At 54.1% G+C, this 22,347-nt stretch overlaps 1 protein-coding gene across 1 annotated transcript in view; it reads left to right on the top strand.

The window, feature by feature from the left end:
* Nucleotides 1-245: 245 nt before the first annotated feature.
* WNT3 (Wnt family member 3) overlaps nucleotides 246-22,347 on the top strand; it is a 48,246-nt gene continuing 26,144 nt past the window's right edge. Inside the window, exon 1 of the mRNA XM_045983857.1 lies at nucleotides 246-325. Coding sequence (XP_045839813.1) covers nucleotides 246-325 — 80 coding nt within the window. The remainder of the gene's footprint in view (nucleotides 326-22,347) is intronic.

Genomic DNA, 22,347 nt, shown 5'->3' on the forward strand with positions numbered 1-22,347 from the left:
TTGACAGGCTGAACTACAGACTCATCTCTTACCTTAGGCCGCGGGCGCTGATTGGCTGCTCGCTGACATCCTCAAACCCGGCTGCTCCGCGCTGGGCTCGGGAGGGGGGCGGCTGCGGGTGGAGGTGCGCTTCTGACAAGCCCGAAAGTCATTTCCAATCTCAAGTGGACTTTGTTCCAACTATTGGGGGCGTCGCTCCCCCTCTTCATGGTCGCGGGCAAACTTCCTCCTCGGCGCCGCTTCTAATGGAGCCCCACCTGCTCGGGCTGCTCCTCGGCCTCCTGCTCTGTGGCACCAGGGTCCTCGCCGGCTACCCAATTTGGTGGTAAGACTCGCCTCTTGTCTGCTCGCGGCCCGATTTCTCCGCCGAGTCCCGGGGAGGTGGGGGGCGCCGGCCGGGGTGGGCTGCGGCTCCTTTCTCCTTGCCTCCCTCCAGTCCCCTACTCGCCCACCCCTCCTGGATTTTCTGCTGGTGTCGCCTTCAGAATCCAACTCCTGGCTTTTCTGATAATCACCATTTTCCCTGCTACTCGCTGCAGAGGCTGGAGGACTTTTCCCGGCTCCGATGGTCTCTGATTCTTAAATCCTCACCCTCCACCCGTCCTCATCTGGGGCCCCCGAAGACCCTCCATTTGCTTGCAGTTGGGTTTCTGGAAATCCAGCGTTGTCCCTGGGGCCCAGCCACTCCTCTTCTCCATTTTGGGGTCTTCATGGGCAAAATCATCCTGTTCCTTCATTGCCACCCCCATCTCCGCTGGCGCCTCCAACAAGAGATTTCCCCCACAATAACCCCCTTTTGCCTTCATATTTCAGACCGCGATGGCTTCAGGGAACCCTGGGGCAGGGGAGCAGGCCGGGGGGGTGGATTTCATCAGATTCTCCCCACTCTGCTCCAGATTAATCTTGAGCCTCAGAAGTGAATATGGTATTTGCTGATCCGAGATGCCATTGAATTCGGATTTTATTCATTTCTTGTTTGTCCATCCTGGCAAAGGGGGGGCTCTTTGAAGATGTAGTTGTCTGGGAGGGGGTGGGTTTGTTCTTTGACCAAAAACCCAATTCTCCATGTCAAATTCGTTCCTTTTGGAAAACCGAGGACCGAGGAGAAAGGGAGAGAGGGAAAGGAGAATTCTATCCCTGAGAAATGCGGATACAAAAGACATTTTTTAGTAAATAAGACTGGGAAACCAGGCGCGGTGTTTTGGGGGGGTGCGTCTATGGAGGGGGAGACTGACCGAGAAATAAACAACCCTTTGGGAGCCCCAGTTCCAGGGAGTCCCCTTGTTTTCCAAGCAGCCCCACCGCCCCCCAGCAGGTCCCAGAGGCCAGAGGGGAAAGAGACACTGAAACCAGTTCTCTAAATTATACCCCGCCTGTCCTCAGTCTCCAGCCCCCTGCATTCCGGAAAACTTTAATTAAAGAATCTTACCCTCCTGGACGGAGAGCCTCGGCCCGGGGGGGGGGGGGGGGGGGGGGGGGGGGGGGAGGGTGGGAGGTGAAGAGGAAGAATTTGGGATCCATGAGTAAGAAGAGGGCCTGTGGCCCCTGAGGTTAAAGTCAGAGGGGAAGGCCACCAGGGCGCAGTGCCCCCCTGCGCATCCCCCTCTCTCTGACCTGCCACCCCCTCTCCAGCCCCACCTAGGGGGAGCAGAGCCAGCATGATTCCGGGGCCACACCCTGAGTCTGCCTCCGGTTGCTGGGTGGGGGGGCCCAGGATGGGGGCAGGAGCAGGGCATAGCCAAGGGTCTGTGTGTAGAGGGTTCAGAGAGTTGCTCCCAGGACACACACCCGAGGGAAAGTCTTTCTTCTGTCCAGCCCTATCTTCCGCGGCTTTGGGCTGGTCTGGGGCCTCCTGTACATAAAGAAGTCCAAGGGGTGGCGGGGGCAGCCAGGGATTCCAGGTCGGGGGCTCTGCCTGTTGGGGGAGGACTGCTGCCTAAACCCATCCTGCCTTTGCAACCCTTTCTGACCCTCTTTGCATCCCTGGGCCAAGGCCATGCTGTTCTTTGCCTTCATGGGGACTGGTGGGGGGAGGGTATGGAGAGAAGGCTTGGAGCCCCATGGGCTGCAGGGGTGAGGAAGAGGCCAGTTCCCCTACCCTATTTCCTGGAGGAGGGTACTTCCTGGGGCAGTGCCTGTGGGGAAGGGTTGTGGGGAGGGGGCAGTCTAGTGTGCAGTCGTGTGTTGGGGAACACATAGGTAGCAAGATGTTGGAAAAACCTGGAAAGCCAGGACGTCTTCCCTAACGTAATGCTGGACACATGGCTTGTTTGGGGGCTGGCGTTGGGGGGGTTCAGGGGGAGGCCAGGGTGCTGCTTTGTCTGAGCAGAGGAGAGGGGTGTGTGTGTGTGTGTGTGTGTGTGTGTGTGTGTATTCTAGGGCTAGGATCATAAGAGGTGTCAACCAAATATGAGTGTGTCTCTGCGTGGAGGAGTCCATGGCCGCACCTGGGCCACCATGGATGTGAACTCATATGAGATGGGGGATCCGTGGCCGTGAACGGGTGTGCTGCACCTCTATACACAAGTGTCAGCAAGTGGCTGATTCCAGGATGTATGTATGTGTGTGAGAGAGAGAGACAGAGGAAACCTAGAAGTGTCTATGCCCATATAAAGGTCAGCCCCTGTGTCTGCTTGTGACACTAGGCATGACTGTGTTCATGACTGGGCGTGTGAGTGTTGTGTGTGTGTGCGTACGCGTGTGTGCGTGCATGTGAGCGCATGCCTTCACGACAGTGTCAGGGGAAAGCCCCACAGCTGTCTTTGTGCATGGATATCAGTGCTCATGGCCATGACCTGATTGTGCTTGGAAGGAGTGGAAGACTGTGTCTGGGTCTGCCTGGGACTCTGTCCTCAAGTGCCCATGGCTGGCGGGGCCCTGGCCTTGTGGATATGTTTGCACTCCCATGACTTACGGGTGTGGGTGACATCCTGAGCTTGGGTGTTTGGTGGGCGGCTGTGGTCCTGGAGGGGCAGTCCAGCAGGAGACAAAGGTCTAACCAAGAAGCTGCGAGGGGCCCCGCTGACCAAGGTTCTTGGGCTGGGCAGTGTCTTCTTGGCATGAGCTTATCCTGTCTGTCTGAGGATGGTGGTCACAGCCCTCCCCTCTTTGGCCATTTGTCTTTGGGCTTGGAACTGGCGTGGAGGGGAAGTCACCTGCTTAGAGCTGGGACCGGGCCTGGGACAGGGACGACAGAGTGGACAGGCCTCCGATTCCTGCTCCCACTCTGCCTCCAGGGCAGTCTGTCAGATTCCAGATCTTTCAGCGTCTGAGCCCAGCATAGGCTGCCCTCTTAAGCCCACCCAGCTCACACATTCCCCAGGAGGGGTTTACAGGAGAAACGGTTCAGCTGGGATGTCGGTCCCTGCCACCCCTCAAGAAAGGCCCCTTGAACCCTCAGGGGCCTGTGCTGCTCACGCCCCAGTCCCGAGAGAAGGCATACCAGAAAGTAGAGCCACCAGGGTGTCAGACAGAGGCTCGTGGAAGGAAGAGATGTGCCCCAGGCCTTCCCAGCCAGGTAGGGGTAGAGCGGGGACAGGAAGCGGGGACAGCAGCACTGATTTCTGTAATTCTTCTTGTCAGTCCCAGTTAGTGCCTGCTGGAGGAACTTGTCTTTCTTCTCCTTCTTGGGGGAAAATGAACTCCCTTATTAGGGCCCATCCTAGGGCCTACTACATTCCAGAGACAGAGGCCCTGATGGAAGGGGCCTCTGCTGGGGGTCGGGAGCCCACCCTGCCTCTGAGTGACCCACCCGCCTGGGGCGCTGTTTCCTCTCATGCTCCAGCTTCACCAGCCTGTCCTGCCCCGCAGCTTGGGTGAAGGTGTTCTGCAGAAGTCAAGGGCAGTGAGCTGGGAAACACCTGAGTTCTCTTTCCACCATCATGAGACCCATTCCCTGACTCCGGCGGCTGCCCCAAGCCCTGCCTCAGTTTCCCTATCTGTCATATGTCGTGCTGCTTCCCCCCACCCGCTCCCACCTCCACCCGCCTTTCAGAGGCTTGTGAACATGTTCAGTCAAACCCCGTGGGGGTCAGTGGGCTGGGCCCAAGGAGGCACCTGGAGACTGCGGGGGAGGAAGGCCCCAGGCCAGGTGTTAACACTTGTAACAGGCAGGAATTACAGCTGGCTGGGGCTGGAGCTGGGGCTGGCGAGGAGCTGAGCTGGCTGGAGGCTGTTGATCCCACAGACAGACAGACAGACAGATGGGCAGATTGGATGGCCAGGCTTGAACCGGGTGGTCTCCCTTCCAGGGCAGGCCTTTCCCTGGGGGGGATCTGAGGGGGTGGTGGTGGAAATTAATCCAGGTCTCTTGGAAGTGAGTTAACAACCCTCCTGCCCACCCCACCCCCACTGTGGGCGGGGCTTGCTGTCCAAGGGGAGGAAAATTGGTGGTGCATCCGTTTGTATTCTTAAGATGGGACCACATTTGGTTTAAAACAAAAACAAAAACAGGTCAAATATTATAATAATACCAGGAGCCTGGAGGTGAGTTACGTTCTTGGAAGAACCTGCTTTAGCATAGGGGAAAAGGCAGGGGGGACAGGGGCAGCAGTCAGGGAAAGTTCTCCCAGAATCTCTCAGAGCATTTTTCAACAGCTCTGGGGCCAAGAGGTGAGCGATGGGTGGAGTCTGGGCTCTGAGCATCACCCCCACCCCAGGGATCTTGAGGGTCCCGGGTCTGCGACAGCTGCCTGGTGAGAAGGGTGGGTGGGGATGGGTGGAACGAGTCAGGAGTTGGACTGTGGTGCCAAGTTCTTTGGTGGACACGCTCCCTCTCTGTAGCTTTCCCAGTGACAAACCCGGCCAGTCGCCACACTTTGGCCTCTCGGTGCATGTTCAGTAACTTAGGAAGGTGGAGAAACTGAGGCAGATGGGGTAGGGGGGCCCTAGATGGAAATCCCCAAAAAGTAGACTCAGCCAAGCAAGCCTCTCTAATCTGCCTCCCTACACGACGGAATGTTAAAAAGACCTGAGTGTTACTTGGACAGATGAAGGATTAGGAAGACCGTGTGGGCCCCTGAGAAGGTGGTCTGGACACGAGATAGGGGAAGGGAGCTCTGAACTTAGGGTTTTCTCTAGACTTGGAATAGGTTAGGGCAAGAGAGGTGAGTTTTCTCAGAGGAGGATGGAGCTAACAGACTCTTCCGCGGGGAGAAGGGAAAAAGGAAGACCTTCCTGGCCTCAGAATGTGGTGAGCCCAGGAGCCGAGGAGGACCTGGTCTTCTAGACTTTTCCACTCATCCTGCTGGGAGCCTTAGAATCCTTCTAAAGCCCCCAGGGAGGGAAAGACGTTCTCTACCTCAGTCCCTGGTTGGGAGAGAAGGTATGCCTCATCCCCTCCTCCAAGGTTAGGGTCAGGGATGTTCCATGTATACATTATGTTCTCGTGAGTGCCAGGAAGTGGTTGGAGCGGAGTGGGAAGACGGGTCTGAGATCTGGGTTCACTGCTGGGCGACCTAGGATGAATTTCTTTTCTTCTCTCTGCTTCAAGTCCCTGCCTTCCTCTGGGCTTCGTTTTCCTTGTCTCCCCTGAGGGATCCCTTCTGCGCCTTGGAGTCCCCAGAGCTGTGACAGGGACTGATACAGTGCTGCGAAGGGGAGGCCCCAATGTCACTCTCCCCACTGCCTTCCCCATGCCCCACTTCCCCCCCACCCAACACATTCAGCCGTTCAGAGCCTGCCTCAGGCAGCCTAGCCCTTGACTTCCGCAGCCCCACCAGCCTGCGCTCAGTCCCAGAGCTGGCTGCCCACTGCTGCTGGGCTAGCCCACGTGCACCCCTGACCTCGCTGCCCCCAAACCCAGCAGCCGGGCTCACACTCACATCTGGCTCTTTCACGTTCTACCTGGGTGGCCTAGGGCAAGTTAACCTCTCTGAGCCTCAGTTTCCCCGTTTCTAAAATGAGGATAGTGATGGCTTCTGCCTCATAGGGATGTAAAGAAGGTTCAATGAGCGAATGCATATAAAGCTCTTAGAACAATGCCTCGCTTACAGAAAGTGCTAGGTGACTATTAGTCACTCACACCTCCTGTTTGCAAGCTTATTTGGACCCCTTCAAGTCCTTGATCCAAACTTGCCACTTCCAAGAAGCCCTCCTGGATTGGCCTCACCTGGCCCTGCTTTCTTATCTTCAGAATTCAGCTTGCCCCATTATCCTTGGCACTGGTGACCATGAGCCCGTAGCTTTCTTTTATTTATTTGTTTGTTTATTTATTTATTTAGTACTTGCTACACCCAACACAGGGTTTGAACTCACAACCCTGAGATCAAGAGTCCAACGCACACTCTTCCTACCGAGCCAGCCAGGTGCCCTGACTGTAGCTTTATTCTTTTTTTTTTTTTTTTAAGATTTTATTTATTTGTTTGACAGACAGAGATCACAAGTAGGCAGAGAGGCAGGCAGAGAGTTGGGGGGGAGGCAGGCTCCCTGCCAAGCAGAGAGCCTGATGTGGGGCTCGATCCCAGGACCCTGACTGAGATCATGACCTGAACCGAAGGCAGAGGCTTTAACCCACTGAGCCACCCAGGCACCCCGGCTTTATTAACTTGATGGAGTTAGGCCAGGAGAACCTACCCTCAGCTCTTTGCTTGCCCAGGAAGGGTGGGGACAAAGACACCAGAGCCTCCCCTCACCCTCCTCCCACCCCACAGTTTGTGGGGCTCTTGTGGCCACTGCCATTTCCAGCTGGGACCTGGAGCCTCCTGGGGCCCGGCCTGGGAGGGGTAGAGAAGCAGACGCAGAGGGGGAGTGGCCCTGGGGCCGCCGGGACCAGCCCGAGCACAGAAGTTGCTCCTCCAGGAGCCGAGAGATGATTCAGAAGGTGATTTATAGACGGAAGGCAGAAAGCTTGGCTCCTGGCAGAGGCCTGCTGCTTAATTACATTCTTGGGGGGGGAGGTATGAGTGGTGCGGCAGGAGGGGATCGACTTTTACCCCTCTCCCCCTCCAGGTCTGTCCCCATCACTGCCCACGCTCCAAGTAGGGTCCCTCTTTCTCCTGCTGCCAAAGAAGGAATTCCCTCTTCTCAATGAGAGACTCGGCCAGGGGAGCAGGAAGAGCTTCTGGGGCTGGAGGAGGTGGAGAAAAAGGGAAGAGGCCAGAATTCCCCCTCCTGAAAGGACTCGGGGGAGTCTGGCGTACAGAGGGAGCAGGGACACAGGACAGTCTGGGAAAGAGGATCTGTTCCTCTCTTCCCTGCTTCTGGGCAGGAGAATCAATAACCCACCTGGGGGAAAAGGGCTTCTAGAATCTTCCTGAAGGTGCCAACTCCACACTTTCCCTCCAGTGCCCTATCCTACTGCTGCTTCTGGATCCTTCCTTCAAGTATGTTCCTTCTATGTTCAGTTCTCAGTGGACCACGGATGGGCTGGGGACTAGGGACCAGGTACTGGGCTGGGAGGTTGAAACCCGGTTCTTCAGTGTCAGACAACCTGTGTCCTGTGGGCACAAGGGCTGCCTTAGATCCAGAGGGTTCTCCAGGGGCAGGGAGAGGAACTTCCCTAGCCTCACGTTAAACTGTCTCCGAGCGTCCCACAATTTACCTGCTAAAGCTACAAAGTCCCTTCTGCACCCCTACTTGGTTCGGTTACTCGCTGTGATGACATCTGGATCCCCAATGGGAACGCTGCCCCATGGGACACCCTGACATCTCTCCTCTGCTCCTTGGTTCCCATGTAGTCTCATCGCAGCTTTGAAACCCAAAACCCTGCTACTAGTTCTGGAGGCTAGAAAGGTGTGTGAGGAGTCGGGGGAAGGGCAGCCTCGGCCAACAGTGTATTTAGCTGCAGCTTGGCGTGCACAGCCGGGAGGGGTTGGCAGGGGTCAGGTTGGGGGCACTAGACAGCTCTCTGGTTCCCCCCGAGGCGGGCCTTCTCAAAATGGCCTCATTATGTGTGTGGAGTGAATTCCAGAAATGTCAGGCACACCCATACATCCAGGGGAAGGATGGAGACGCAGAGGTGTGCTGGGAGACGAGAGGGGGCAGTGTGGGGTGGTGGGAGGTTTCTGGCCAGTGAGTTAGGGGTCCTGAGCCCTGGCTCTGCCCCTAGTTGGGGTGTGACTTGAGGCAAGTCCCTTCATTGTTCTGGACCACAAGAAAAGGGGAGTCGGGCAAGCGGCTGGCCTTGGACTTCCATCTCTGACATTTCAATCCCGGATTCTGGTCACCCAGGGATTTGGACCGGCTGTCCGGTAGAGGAGGGCAGGTCACAGAGAGCTGCCCTCGGGGCAGGATGGGGAGAGCTGAGCACAAATCTTTGTCCTCAAATAGCTGTGCGGTCAGGAATGAGTCTCACCACTTCCTAGGCCTCGGTTTTGTCATCTGCACCAGGGATGATGCTAGTAAGACCATCCTTGGCCCTGCCCACCTGCAGGGCTGTCTGGAGCTTCGGAAGCAGTTGTCCTGATGAGGCCTGTTGAGAAATGTCACGCTCTTTCCAGAGAAGTTGGCGTCATTGCTGGTCCTACCAGAAAAGAGGAGTGAGAGTTGGCCCTTGGTCAGACAGTGCTGAACATGGGCCCCGCAGGACCCTCTGGGCCCCTGATCTGAAGGAGTTGGTATTTTCAGCAGAGGAGGAAGGAATGGGATGATAGGGGTGTCATGCAGCTCCCGGGGGAGCACCCAAGGGAGGGACAGAGGCTGAGACCAAGTGGCCACAGGACATGCGCACGTCCACAGCACACAACACGTGGCCTGGGAGCCCTCCCGACCTAATGCAGAGACCAGAGGCCTGACCAGTGCTCAGCCAGGCACAGAGCAGGATTTCTAAGGAGGGACACACAAGGGTGGCGTTGTGAGGGGAGGTGGGGTGGGGTAAGGGTAAAGGGCCTTGAGATGGAAGGAACTTTTCTGAGGCCTGCAGTCATTGCCTGTACAAGGACTTGCAAACTGGCAGACCATTCACTCAGGCTAGGCTGGAAAACCAGGGAGGACTGTGTGTGTGTGTGTGTGTGTGTGTGTGTGTGTGTGTGCACGCACACTCACACATGTGTTGGGGACAGTAAAGGGGATAGGAGCAACAGGACCAAGCACCCAGTCTGCAGGGAGGGCCCTTGTGTGTAACCCGCCCCTGGGCACAGGGTCCCATTTATCTGCCAGAGCCAGTCGGGACAGCGAGAAAGACAAGTCTCTCCTTGCAGGGCCACTGGGAATGCAAATAGGGACGGGGGCAGTGCCCAACCAAGCTTCCTGCCTCCTGTCCAGCCCCTCACCACTTATCTTCCTAACTGGGATTTCTGAGGGCCTCTCCCCTGCTCTACAACCTCCCGCGACTCTCCACTTCTTGTCTGGCCCTGATGCTCCCGAGGATTTGGCCCCTACCCACCTGTTCACTAGTACTTTCTTAAACCCCCGAGGACCTCCCAGTTCCTCTGCGCCTGTTCATGGAAAACCTCACCACCTTCCCCACACTCAGCTGTTGAAATTCCACTTTGCCTTGAAACTAGATCCAAACTCTCTTCCTCTGGGAAGCCCACCTAGGTTTCCAAACTCATGCCTCATTTCCTCTCCCCCACGGGCAGACATGCCATACGTTCCCACTGCCTTCTGCCACAGACTTTGGGAGTCTTCTTTTCCTCCTAGACGATAGACGCCCCCCGCCCGAGGGAGAACCAGAGTTTTAGTCCCTTGTAACTCCTCTCTGCGCCGCCCCCCCTCCCTCCCAGTGCCCAGCATAGAGCAGGGGTCAGTAAACAAACACACAACTCTGCTGTACGTAACACGCTCTGTAAAGGCACAGGGACAAAAGATGTTTCTAAGAGTGCAAGTTGCATATGCGTGTATTGCTGTGGGGTCATGAGCAGACAGAATGGGCAGAATGGATACAACTCCCCTACCCACCGCAGCGTAACCCAAGGCTCCGGGTTTATCCTTCTCCATTGCTTCTGCTGACTTTGAAAGGAGCGGGACCTGGTTCCCTGGCCCAGCAGTCAGCCTGCCCTGCTTGACTCAGGTCTGCTGGACTCAGACCACGCGGCTGACAGCCCTGAACTGTGGAGGGCTCTTAAGAGGATGGGAGCCCAGGCCTGAACAGGCTGCTGTCTGAGCCCTGTGCCTAGAGTCTTGGTTCCCCTGGGATTGGATTTTCCAACCCAGCTCCGTTTGCAAACCTTTCCCGTCTGTATTCTACCTGCGACTCCTGTCCCCACCGTGCTCACCAGCTCACACTATACTTGCAGACAAAGCCTCGAGGCACAGAGTCGGTACTCGGAATTCCCATCCTGTTGGGCCCACAGTTTTTTCTTCCTACCACCACTCAGGGTCAAAAGTGGACTTCTTATTTGGGGCAAGAATTTACTTATTCACATGCTACCTTATTCCCCTAAGGATGGCTTTGAGGCAAGATTACATGTGACCTTCATCTCGCAAGTCCCTGGCGAACTTTCCACGTGTCCTCACGCTGGGCTCGTTGGAGCCTGGCAGTGGAGACCACGTGGCCATTTTGTTGCCCCCTGGACAGGTGCAGGGTGCTTGGGCAAATCAGTGCGTTCTCACCCGTGAAACAGGAAGGAGGTGTGCTAAGTGGCCTCTCACATTACTTCCAGTCCTAAGTTTTATCCTTCTACAGAGTCCCTTCTGCTCCTTCACAACTGACCTCTACCACACACAGACCAGAAAGCAACCAGACAGGATCTTTCTCACCCACACCAATTCTTGAGTTAGTGCATCCGAGACAGCTGTTTTTTTTTTTTTTTTTTTTCCCGGTTCTTTACAATTCCTTATTCAGCTTTATTCCTCCCGGAGGACGAGCATCTTTCCTTTTCAGACAAAGTATGTTTCCCTTTGTGTCCTGGTTGTTAGAAAACCCAGACTCAAACTTGAAGTTCAATCCTGGCCCCTCTATTGACCTTGGCTCAATATATTTTGTCTTCTCCTTCGCCTTGATCCTGATTTTCGTTTTCATGTTATTATTTAATCCCAGGTGTTTTGTATTACAAGCTCCTTGAGGGCAGGCACTGACTTGTCTACTGCTGTATTCTCGGTGGCAAGTACAGAGTCAATACTCACTAAATATTTGTTGTCTTTGGAATAAATGCTGGTGGTCAAGTCCTTTCTGGAAAGAGACAAGGCACACATAATTCTTTTTTTTTTTAACCTTGCTCTGTCAGGGAGTTGGGTTGCAAGAATTCCGATCAGTTTCCCTTTCTTTATCATCAGCTCCGCCTCCATCCAAGTCTACTAAAGCCTTGTCTTTGGGTAAGTCACCATCTTTTCTTTTGTCCATGATCTGCTTCATTCGAAACTTGACTGTTGGTACACAATCTTTCTCTTGGAAAGCTCTCCTGTTTCCCGCCAACGATTGTGCTTTACCCTTTCCCTGGCTCCCTTCATAGCTGGTTCCTCCCATCTTCCCTTGAGCTGGAAGCCAGCCAGGGCTCTTTGCTGCCATTCTGCAGCATGCCCAGGGAGCACCCACCCTGTCTCTGCCCCTGGGAGGCTCCCAGTCTCCAGCAGCCAGTGTGAGCACTGGAAGGGAGAGCAGCTGGAGGCCAGACCCAAGGTCCTATGGGGATGGGACAAGCACCAGGGTCCTTCAAGGCCAGCAAGGACTTTCCCATTTGCAACACCCTGGAGTGGGGGTTGGGGGGAAGCACTGGCTTGGCCTGGAAGGCGCCAAGCCCCCATGCATCAATAGAGCTCCAAGGAGGGACAGAGAAGGGCAGCCGGCAATGGAGGCCTGCCGGGCCCCACCCATGGGCCAGCAAGGTGTCCTCAGCTCTGAGTACATCCTCGCCTCCTCTCCTTCTGCCATCCAGCAGCATCTCTGGCGATCACTCCACTCAGCCCCTTGACTTTAGAAGACAATGCCTAACCCCAGGCTGGGTGGTCCTCCGTCTTGACTGAAGCTTCTGCAGGGAGATTCGGCAGCCGACCTGAGCTGTCAGGAAGGAGGGAGTCTGGCACGTCGGCAATGTCCTTACAGCTGAAGCAGCCCCATGAGACCAGCACCTTCATCCCTGTTTTGTCTCTGAGACCGTCGAGGCTACGGGAGCCTAAGGAGCCAGGAAGCGAGTGGGGGAGGCAGGTCACAGCTGGCCAGTACTCCGTCGTGTGTGGTGTGTGGTGGGGAGACAGCAGCACTTTAACTCGTGCCCCCCACCAACAACCTCGGGACGCAGATACTCCTGTGATGCCCATTCTACAGTTGTGGAAACTGAGGCCCCGAGAGAGCCACTCCCTTTGCCCGAGCCCCACAGCTGACCAGCCCAGGAGCGGCCACCACGGCACAAAGTGCCCACAGCCAGGCCTGCCAGGCCTTCCAGTGACACCAGCCACTGGAGCACACCCTCCAGTTGGGAAGTTCCTCCTTAGGTCTGACTGCAGTCTTTCCTGACTTCGTCGAGGAAAATCCAGGAACTGGGCCATGCCCCTCCCCACAGGGCATGGGGTCTGGGGTTCCAGGGGTCGTACCCACCCACAGCCCACATCTCCCAACCCTCAGCCTATGCTCTGGTTCCTCAAGCCCCCGGAGTGTCTTGCCCAAATGGCCGTGAGCCTGCTAATGGGCTCTGTCTGTGCGGACCTCTGCCTGGGTTTTCTCCCATCAGGGTGGCCACGCTGCTGGTGTAGGTGCTCCTGGGCCCAAGCTGTAGTGAGGGGAGGCCCTTTGCAGAGGCTGTGGATGGAGCCTGGAGATGCTGTTGGGGTGTCCAGTGTGGGAAGGAACAGGGATGGGCAGATGGTAGGCTGGATGGAGGCTGTCTCTCCCCATGTCACTGTTTTTGTTTTTGTTTTTTTTTTAATTTTTTATTTATTTAAGTAATCGCTAAACCCAGCATGGGGCTCAAACTCACAACCCCGAGATCAAGAATTGTATGCTCTTCTGCTGAGCCAGCAGGCATCCCCCCCAACCCTGATATTACTTTTCTAGCATAACACTCTGTGGAAAAACCCGGCCTCTCGGGTGGTGAACAAGGATGAGAGAATGACTTTTTAACTTATTACCGAAGCACGCGTATAAGGAAGTAGGTCAGGTCAAAGTGTGTAGCTCCCTGAGTGGGATGGGACAAACCCTGTCCAACAGTTTGTTAACCTGACCCGAAGTCTTTCCGCGGCAGGCCGTGGTAGGTGGGCCTCTGTCTGTCCTCTCACCCAGGCCACGTGAACACCCCAGCCGGGCCCCGGGGCACTTGGGCAGGAAACAGGGCTCCCGGCCCAGGCCAGGCCGGCACCCAATCTGAAAGTAGGCTTGCTTTCTCCAACTTTGCGGCGCCTTCCGTTTCTCCCTTAGCAGGTTACCTGCCTTCGGCATGGGCCGCACTTCTAGTTCCTTCTGGCGCTGGGGTTGTCTCACACCTTCACATCCCTGCCTGCTAAGCTGGACCGTTGTCTTCCTCACCCTCGGCCTCAGGGGCTTCCTTCCTGGGTGGCAGGATTCGTCGCTTTTCAGCGGCCCCATCAGAAGGGCACGCTGTGGGGCTGCCCTGCTGTTCCGCGCTCCCTGGTAGGGCCCGGGGTGCCTTCCATGGGCCGGCCCTGCCCCAGCTCCCCGCTGGAGCTCGTGGCCCGCTCCCACCTCCTCCCCAAGACCTACTTTTCCCTGCTTGGGGAAGAGCATGGGCTTGGGGAACAGCAGTCCTGGGCCTAGACGGTTCTGCCGTTAGTACTTGGATGGCCCGAAACTCTCCGAGGCTCCGTTTGCTCTGTAAGACGAGGGCCACTCTAAGGAGTTAAGGACATAACGCGTGTGTGACTTCGTAGAGGCTGCGGCGTCCACACATGTGGCTGTCCTTAGTCTTGTTTTTGTTTTTTTTTTAAAGATTTTATTTATTTATTTGACAGAGAGAAATCACAAGAGAGGCAGGGAGAGAGAGGAAGGGAAGCAGGCTCTCCGCTAAGCAGAGAGCCCGATGTGGGACTCGATCCCAGGACCCTGAGATCATGACCTGAGCTGAAGGCAGCGGCTTAACCCACTGAGTCACCCAGGCGCCCTGTCCTTAGTCTCGTTTTATCGTCTGTGTTCTTCTTCCACTACCTCCTGTCTCCAGGCCTCTGTGCCTTACCCTTGCCTTCCCTTGGGATGACCTCTACGAACTTGCGTGTGGTCTTCAAGGCCCAGTTCGAGCATTTTCTCTGTGTAGCCTTCCCTGGGCAATGGCCCCAGGTCAGCCCCTTCCGGCGGAAGTGCTTTCGGGGACGAGACTGGGAGTCCCCTGTGGGCAGGACCGGCCCCTGGTCAGCTTTGTACCCACGTCACCAAGCATAGCGCGGTTGGCACACAGAAGGTCCTCTAAAATGAGTGATGGGATGAAGGGACACTGCTGAGAGTCACCTGCCGGTCGCAGGCTCAGTCTTCTATCTGCGGACGGACGCGCGTGGCCTCTGTGAGGTCCTCCCAGGAAGAGCTGCTGGCGCTTGTCCCGTATCTTCTCAGATCCTTCGTAAGCGCTTCCTGTGCGTCTGTCCAGCCTTCCCAGCTGGAGAGTCAGTCCTTGGAGAGCAGGATTCCCCTTATATGTCCTCATCTCTCCAGCGAGCCTTACCCATCCCCCCGAGTAACACAGGAGCGCAGCTGGTAATTGCGCGGATGGTTTGGCTGATGAACCAGGCAACCTCCCATCCAGGCTCAGCTGGTTCCCAGCCTCTGGGACGGTGTTGTCCCTCACTGTGAGATTCCACAGAGGGCCCGGCTCTGAGCTTCTAAGTCTCTGTGCTGACAGGCAGCCTAGTGTTCCAGAAAGAGGGGTCAAATCTGCTGTGGCGTGACTCTCAGATGTGGTTCTTAAGAGCTTGGGACTTTGGGTAGTTTCTTAAAAAAAAAAAAAAAAAAAAAAAATCTCTGAATCTCAGTTTGTTCATCTGTAAAATGGGGATAAAAATTCTGATCTCAGGACAATTTTTTTTTTTCTTAGAGATTTTATTTATTTGAGAGAGAGAGAGAGTTCACACAGGAGGAGGGGCAGGGGGGAAGGGAGTAAGAGACGCTCCCCTGAGCTGGGAGACCAGTACGGGGCTGGAGGTCCTGGGGGACCCCGGTTATTGTGACCCGAGCCAAAGCTTAACCAACTGACCCACCCACGCGTTCCTTGAGGATGAAATGAAACAATACACAAAAACTGAGTTCAAGGTGAATACAGAATAAATCAAGGATGTCCTGAAGGTCATTCCAATGTAGCAAGGCTTGTACAAATATCCCAGGCCAGGATTTGTACAACAAAAAGATCTGAATTCCTTCCAAAACTGAAAAGGCCACACTCAGGGAAAACCATATGCTTTATGGTGTTTGATCCCGACTAATTAACCTGTTTGAAGAAAGAAGTGGGGTGATGGGCATGAGGTAGAAGTGACTCAGTGGACCCAACGCAACATGGACTCTGGCCTCACCTGGTGTCCTGTTCAGCCAAAAGACTCACAAAAGCCTCCAGCTCTTGGGAAGGGAAGGATCAATCAAACGTGGAAGCTGTCCGTTTTTACCGTGGTTCCAAGGACTAGTCTGTGTGGCTTTAATAGGGCCCCAGTTAATGGCTTAGATGCTCGCCTTTTCAATGTCTCTCTCTCTGTGTCACGTAATCTAAATAAAATAATAGTTTTCCCAGTAAAGAATGCCTAGACGATATATATTTCCTTTTGCTTATTCTTTAGCCATTGTAAAAATGGTGTCGTGCTGAATACTGTCTTTGCTCCGTCTACCTTCTATTTCTAAATTTCAAACTACGTGGCTGGATGTTGCTGGAGCTCTTGTATTTCCACAGCTGGGTAATGGCCCATCGTGTGAACGCACACTTGCCGACTCCAGCCCCTGCCAGTGGCCGAGTGTCTCGGGGTGCACATGGGGCACAGGAGCTCATGGGGCTGCCTGTTGCAGGATGTGCGAACGTTCCCCTTTGCAAGACGACACCAAGCTTTTTCGAAGTTAGGCTGTGCCCATTTACTCTCATCTTTACTCTACATTTTCTGATGCTTGGAATCAACGGACTTCATCTTTGTTGATCTGGCAGCTGCAAAATGGAATCTGTGGTCTTCACTGGCAGAGATGGGGCCCGTTTTAAGGTCCCAGAACTGGGCAAAGAGGAGGCAGTGTGGGGACCCAGGTGTTCATGTCAACACATAAAACATGCGTTTGGAAAAACATATGGCCCGTGCCTGGTGTTTCTGGTGGAAATCCCCGACTTTGGCTTCTAGTCCTTCATGCTCCTCACATTTTTTTGCTTAAGGGCCGGGGGCATCAGTGGCATTTGGTGACGGGGGCAAAGTGGCTGATGGAGACTTCTCTTCTCTGCCTCACCTCTCCATCTGCACCACCTCTCCTCCTTTCTTTTCTTTTTTTAAAAAAGATTTTATTTATTTATTTGACAGACAGAGATCACAGGTAGGCAGAGAGGCAGGCAGAGAGAGAGGAAGAAGCAGGCTCCCTGCTGAGCAGAGAACCCGATGTGGGGCTCGATCCCAGGACTCTGGGATCATGACCTGAGCCAAAGGCAGAGGCTTTAACCCACTGAGCCACCCAGGCGCCCCCTTCTCCTCCTTTCTGCTCCTCAAAAGCACCCTCCTGGGCTATGAAAACCCTGCCCGCTTTCCAGAAACAATGCCACTCCTGCCAGGGAGTCCCACCCCGGCAGCGCCCACCAGCCCAAGGGGACTGCCTGAGTGACAGCAGGAACATCTCCCAGGTGCCACTTCAGGAAAAACCAGAAGGTGACCCTTTCCCCTAAGTCTTGATCCAAATGCTGGGGTTCCTTCCTTCTGAAAGAAAAGCCGTGAGCTCCTCAACACACTTCAAAAACCAGGTGGGGTAGCCCTGTCCTGCTGGAATCCTTGTCCTCACACGCTTGGCCTTGCCCGGTCTTCTCTCTCCCGCCCCGCCAGGGCGACACCCCACTTCCTCAGGTCTTTACTATAAAGATAAAGGGGTCTTGGGATCCCTTCCCCGACTGGAAATCTCTTTCCCATCACTCTTGCCCCTGACCATAAGCTTCCCAGGACTTTTCAAAATCCAGCTCAGAGCTGTCACCTTCCCGGACACCTTTCCAGCCTACCTGCCACCTCGCTCCCAGCTCCCCTGCGCACATCGGGGCCAGAGCAGGCTTGGTCTGTGCGTGGCCGGCTTCTTCCACCACTCCCAAATAACCCTGCTGAGTAGGGATTCTGGGGTCAACAAGTTGGAGAAGTACCACCTGCTACTTCCAGCGTCTTGGTGTTTATGGTTCTCATTAACATATTTGCATTCATTAGCATATCAGCGACACCAGCCCCGCAGGGATGACCCCGGACTTCATTTATTTGGTCTGTGTTCCAAAAGTATTTAATTTGGTAGCCTTTTCTCCCGCAATAACCACCATTACCTATTTGGGAAATGTGATCTAGAAGATTCTCCTGCTCTTTTCACAGATCAGTGTGTCCTTTGAATCTTATTCTCAGCAGTCAGGCTGGGATTCCTCGGACTTTTTATTTTTTATTTTATTTCATTTTTAAGTTTTCTATTTATTTATTTTAGTTATCTGTACACTCAACATGGGGCTCGAACTCCCAACCCCAAGTTGAAGTGTCCCACGTTCTCCCGACTGAGCTGGCCAGGCTCCCTGTCCTCTAACTTTTTAAAATCATCTTTTGTGAAATAGTTCGGCCCCGAGCATCTGTCCCAGAAGGGCTTGAATTGGATGAATGTATGCTTTCACGAATGAATGAATGAGTGAAGGAATCAGTCATTCGGTTGGTCACCCAGCTAGATCCCCTCTCCTGGGGAGCAGTTGAAACCAGCCTGGCCATCGTACCCTAGGGGCACCTCAGACCTTCTCCACAGTGGAATGAATCACTGTCCCACATTAGGCGCCAGTGATTTTCTTCTTAGGCATCTGTCTCTCAGGGACCGTGTCCCACTCGCCTCTCCGTATTCCCATAAGTGGGTACACAGTCTCTGGTTGCTGAATGGCATCTCTCCTGATTCTTTCCAGAGGGATCTAGAGCACTATGGCCTTTCATTCTCCCTATCTAAGTGGCGGTGATGATCACAGTACCTTCCTTACAAGGTTGCTGGGGGACTAAATGAGTTGATAATACGTGGGAATCGCATGAGACATGCCTGGCACGGAGAATGGGTTGGCCGCTGCTGGCACTCGTAACCACAGCGACCACCACCGTTCCTTGTGCCAGGGACGGTCATGAGAGCTTTTCCTACATAGTCTCAACGACTCCTCCCTCCAGTCTCTTTGAAGGACGGGATAGTTACAGTTTTCTAATCAGGAAGTGGAATCCTCCCAAACAGACCCAGAGATTGGGCAGCTCCTCTCCCTCCTCTACAGTGACCCCCACGGAGCACCTGACCAGCTTGTTTGTGCTCTGCCCTTCCCCCAAAGATCATGGCACTGCCCGGAGGATTCTAAGCGCACTGTGTACACAAGACAGAGTTTAAGTGGGTGGGAATGAGTTCTTGGAGAGGCCTGGGGGTTGCCATCGCCTTCGTGGTAGACCCAGGAACACAAAGCTTTTGAGGAAGGACTTTGAGAATGCACGGGAGGAGAATTGCCTGTGAATCAGCAAGGATCCAGACCTGGCAGAGAGATCTTGGAAGTCAGCTTGGTATCGTCACCCATGGCTCTGGGCTCGGGGTCCTGTGTGTGCCCAGGAAATGTTTGCAGGGGGGACATCTGTGGTCGCTTTTATCTGCGCAGCTTATCCAGGTGAAAGACAGATGGTTCTAAGAGGGCATCAGGCTGGGGGAGCCATCCCGGACTTCTGAGGTGAACTTGCTGGAATCCCTTTCCCCGTGCGCCAGCTGGCTCTCTCAGACCCTGTAGGCTGACTCCGTTCTTCTCCTCGTAAGAGGAGGACCCCAGGAGTTGACTGTCCTCTTTTCTCCATAGTAGCCAGGGCTTTATTCCAGCACCGTCGCTGGTCTGGTCGTACAGCAGAAGTGAGGTGTGGGGTTCTCAGGGTAGGGGTTAATCCGGTGACGTGACTGTAGGAGGTTTGAGAGGAACACGCCACAGACTGTTTGGCTTGGAGCAGAGAATGTTGGGGGCTGCATTCCAGGCATGGGAGCAGTTACTCTGTCAGCACCTGAGGAGAGGCCGCGGGGCCCAAAATGGCGGCTTAGAGGGACAGGAGCTGAGGTAAACAGATGAGATTTCCCATCAAATATCATGAGGCAAATGTACCCATGAATGGGAGCAGCTGGCGAGGCTGGCAGAGAGACTGAGGAAAGTGGGTCTGTGAAATTTCCAGTCTGGAAAGATGAGGGAATTCCCAGGTATCTATGGACGGATAGGTCTATCAAAACATTGACTAGTGTGAGAATCAGGTAAGGTTTTATATTTGGATTTTTCTCTTCTCCATGGTGGTACAGAACAGAGTTTGTGAACAGAGGAGAACCAGAATTCTGTGAAGACATGGAAGAGCCCCTTAGCGTGGATGGCTGAGTCCTTCGGCTCCTCAGCCCCAAGGGATCCCAATGGAACTCCCAAAGTGGGGCTACAGAGCCAAAGGATGTGAACACTTGCCTCTGGGTTGTCATTTTGTGCCAATTGCCCTCCTCTCCCCCCCCACAACCTTCCTTCCAGCTCCGACAGGCTTCTTTTAAGGGGGAAGAGCCCTGGTCCCCACTTCACTGTCTATAGGATCTAAACTCATCAGCTGGGACTTCAGGTCCTGCCTTCTTCCCTTTTTCACCAATGTCTCAGAAGTGCCTTTTCTCTTCCTTTCTCTCAGAGCATAAAAATCCACCTCAGAGCACAGCCTCTGAAGTCCTGTGGATTATCTGTCCCCCCCATGCCCTCCCCAATGTCCTCTCCTTCACTTGGTGCCCCCATCTCCACCAGAACAATTTGTAAGCTGGCTGGTCTCCTGTTCACGTCCTCTGTTCTGGCGTATGTGACCTACTCACTAGATCATACCCTCCTCCAGGTTAGGGGCCATGATGGCGTCCCGTGCCCAGCTGAGTGCAGAGCACACAGTGGGTGCCGAATAAATGCATACTGCTCGAATGAACTGGTTGTCCCCAGACAGTGGGGTCTAGACAAGAGCAGCAGAATAGTGACAGCAGAGACTTTGGTCAAACCCCCCTCTTCACTTACTGGTTCCTTATTGGGGCTCAGCTTCCTTATTTGTCAGGTGGAGACAATGTGTTTCTCTCGGGACTCTTGAGAGAATTAACCAAGATGCTGTGTGGGGGAAGAGGCGTTGCAAACTGGAAGGTGCTGGAACATGCATCATCTACCCTGAGCCCTGTTGGATGCGCTCCTGGGGGAGGTCCCAAATTCACACATCCCGTCTCACACGCACATCCCTCCAGCCCCCAGACAGAGGTCTCCTCCCCACGGCGGGGGGTATGCTTTGAGTGTGAGTCTAGCCCTTTCTGGGATACAGACAGACCTTGAGTATGGAAGGGCCATGCCAACATTCAAAAGAGAAAAGATCAATGGGCAGGGGCCCCCTGTAAATCCCGAGAGAGCCTGCGTGGCAGGATCAACTTGAATTTTCCTTCTCCCCCTTTTTCAGCTCCCTACAGACTCTGTCCCAAGAAAAGTCTCCCCCACTGCCTTATTAGGCATCTTGGTGGCATCATTTCCTTGTGGTGCGACCCCAGACAAGCGTGCTCAGCCTCTCTGATCCCATGTTGTCACCTGTCGAAGAGGGATCATTATAACCTCAGAGGGTTCTTCGGCAAATGAAAATATTCTACGTGGCGTGTTTTCCGTGGCTCCTGGCGCTTGCCTGGTTCCAGAAATGTTAGTTGTCGTAATTCGGCACAACCTCCACTCTGAGTGGGTTCCCTCACTACCTCACTTACAGAATTCAGCAAATTCTTTCCTCATGACCTCATTTTAGGCGCTCTCTACCCCAGCAAACACCCTCTGTGTTCTTTCCACCATTGGGTTTAAACCGGGATAAGGCATTTCCCTTTACTTCATTTCTGAGTGTCCCCATCAGTTCCGTTTCCCATGAGCTGTCCCCACGAACTGAGTGTCCCCATGAGCTCAGTTTCCCGGCGCTTCATGGGCTCCTCCTCCTGTCTGTGGTGATTTGGGCCTTCTCAGGCTGAGGTGATCCCCGTGAAGCTTAACTGGACCAAATATGCTTTGGCATTTTCCCCTCAGGCTGAAGGCACATCACACACACACACATCCTATTTGTAGAGACATTTCTTTTCTTTCTTTCCTTCTTTCTTCCTTTTTTTCTACTTTACGTGTTTGCTATTTGTGTGTGTGTGTGTGTGTGTGATTTTATTTTTTCTGCCTTACGTGTGTTTCTTGCTGGAAAGAAAGTCCTACTTTTGTCACAGATATGACTAGAACACCAGACTGAGAATACCGAAATTTCCTGTGGCAGCGGCACTTCTGTGGCGATGGGCCTGGTCCCGTGGGATGGGCAGGGCAGGACGTAGGCCGTGAGCAGAGGTGACGCAGCAGGAAATGAGGACAGACCCAGAGGAGGCGAGTGAGACCTCTACCCGTGAACTTGAGGAGACAAAGCATTTCCAGTGAGAGATGAGTGTGGAACTCGAAGTCCTAGATTAAAAAAAATATTTTTTAATATAATATAATATATAATATAATATATATTAAAATAATATATAATATAATATAATATAATATAATATAATATAATATAATATAATATAATATAATATAATATATATGGCTGTGGGCATGAACCAAGGAAGGCATGGACCCCTGCTGGGAGAAGGCTTTGGGACCTTGAACCCCAAGAGCGTCTGTTGGTGTCCTGCACCTGCGCAAAGAACATTTGGCTGCCTCACTCCATTCACACCATGGCAAGGCTAAGAAAACTAAGTTGCGAATCAGGAAGAAGGGGAAATGAGAGCCGGAAAAACCAGAGGACTGGGAGTACAGAAAACTTGGAAGACCAAGCGTTAGGCTGTAGGGGGACGTGATTTCCCTTGAAATAGACTCCTTATCTTGTCTTTTCACGTACGTTAGCCCGTTTTGTAAGGCAGATAAAATCTGAGCGTGGTGGCTGGCCAGCCGGTGGTTTAGATGTGTGTGTGTGTGTGTGTGTGTGTGTGTGTGTGTGTGAATGGAGGGGCACGCCCACACACTTTTGACTGATGTGCTGCTGCTGGGTCAAAAATGGTTTGTCTCCCTTGCTGTGAAGAGATTTGTTGCGAGCCCGGGAGGGGGAGACTGAGGGAGAGCTCCTTAGGGTGGCAATCAGGGAGTGAGGGGGGCATCCTCTCCCACCACCATCCTGGGCGGGTTCTAAGCCTCGTCTGTGACCTCGGACTGTCTCCACCCTGCCTCTTCTCCTTAGCATGGAATAGCACAGAGAAGAGGGGGCACCCGGACCTGCTCAATCTGTTTCTCTGGGGGTGGGGCCCAGGCACCAGCAGCTGTCAGGTCCCCCGGGGCCATCTGACTCGCAGCCAGGGCCAAGAAGCAGTGATCCGCCCTTCCG

The sequence above is a fragment of the Meles meles genome, chromosome 18 (genome assembly GCF_922984935.1).
Source record: "Meles meles chromosome 18, mMelMel3.1 paternal haplotype, whole genome shotgun sequence".
Lineage (NCBI taxonomy): Eukaryota > Metazoa > Chordata > Mammalia > Carnivora > Mustelidae > Meles > Meles meles.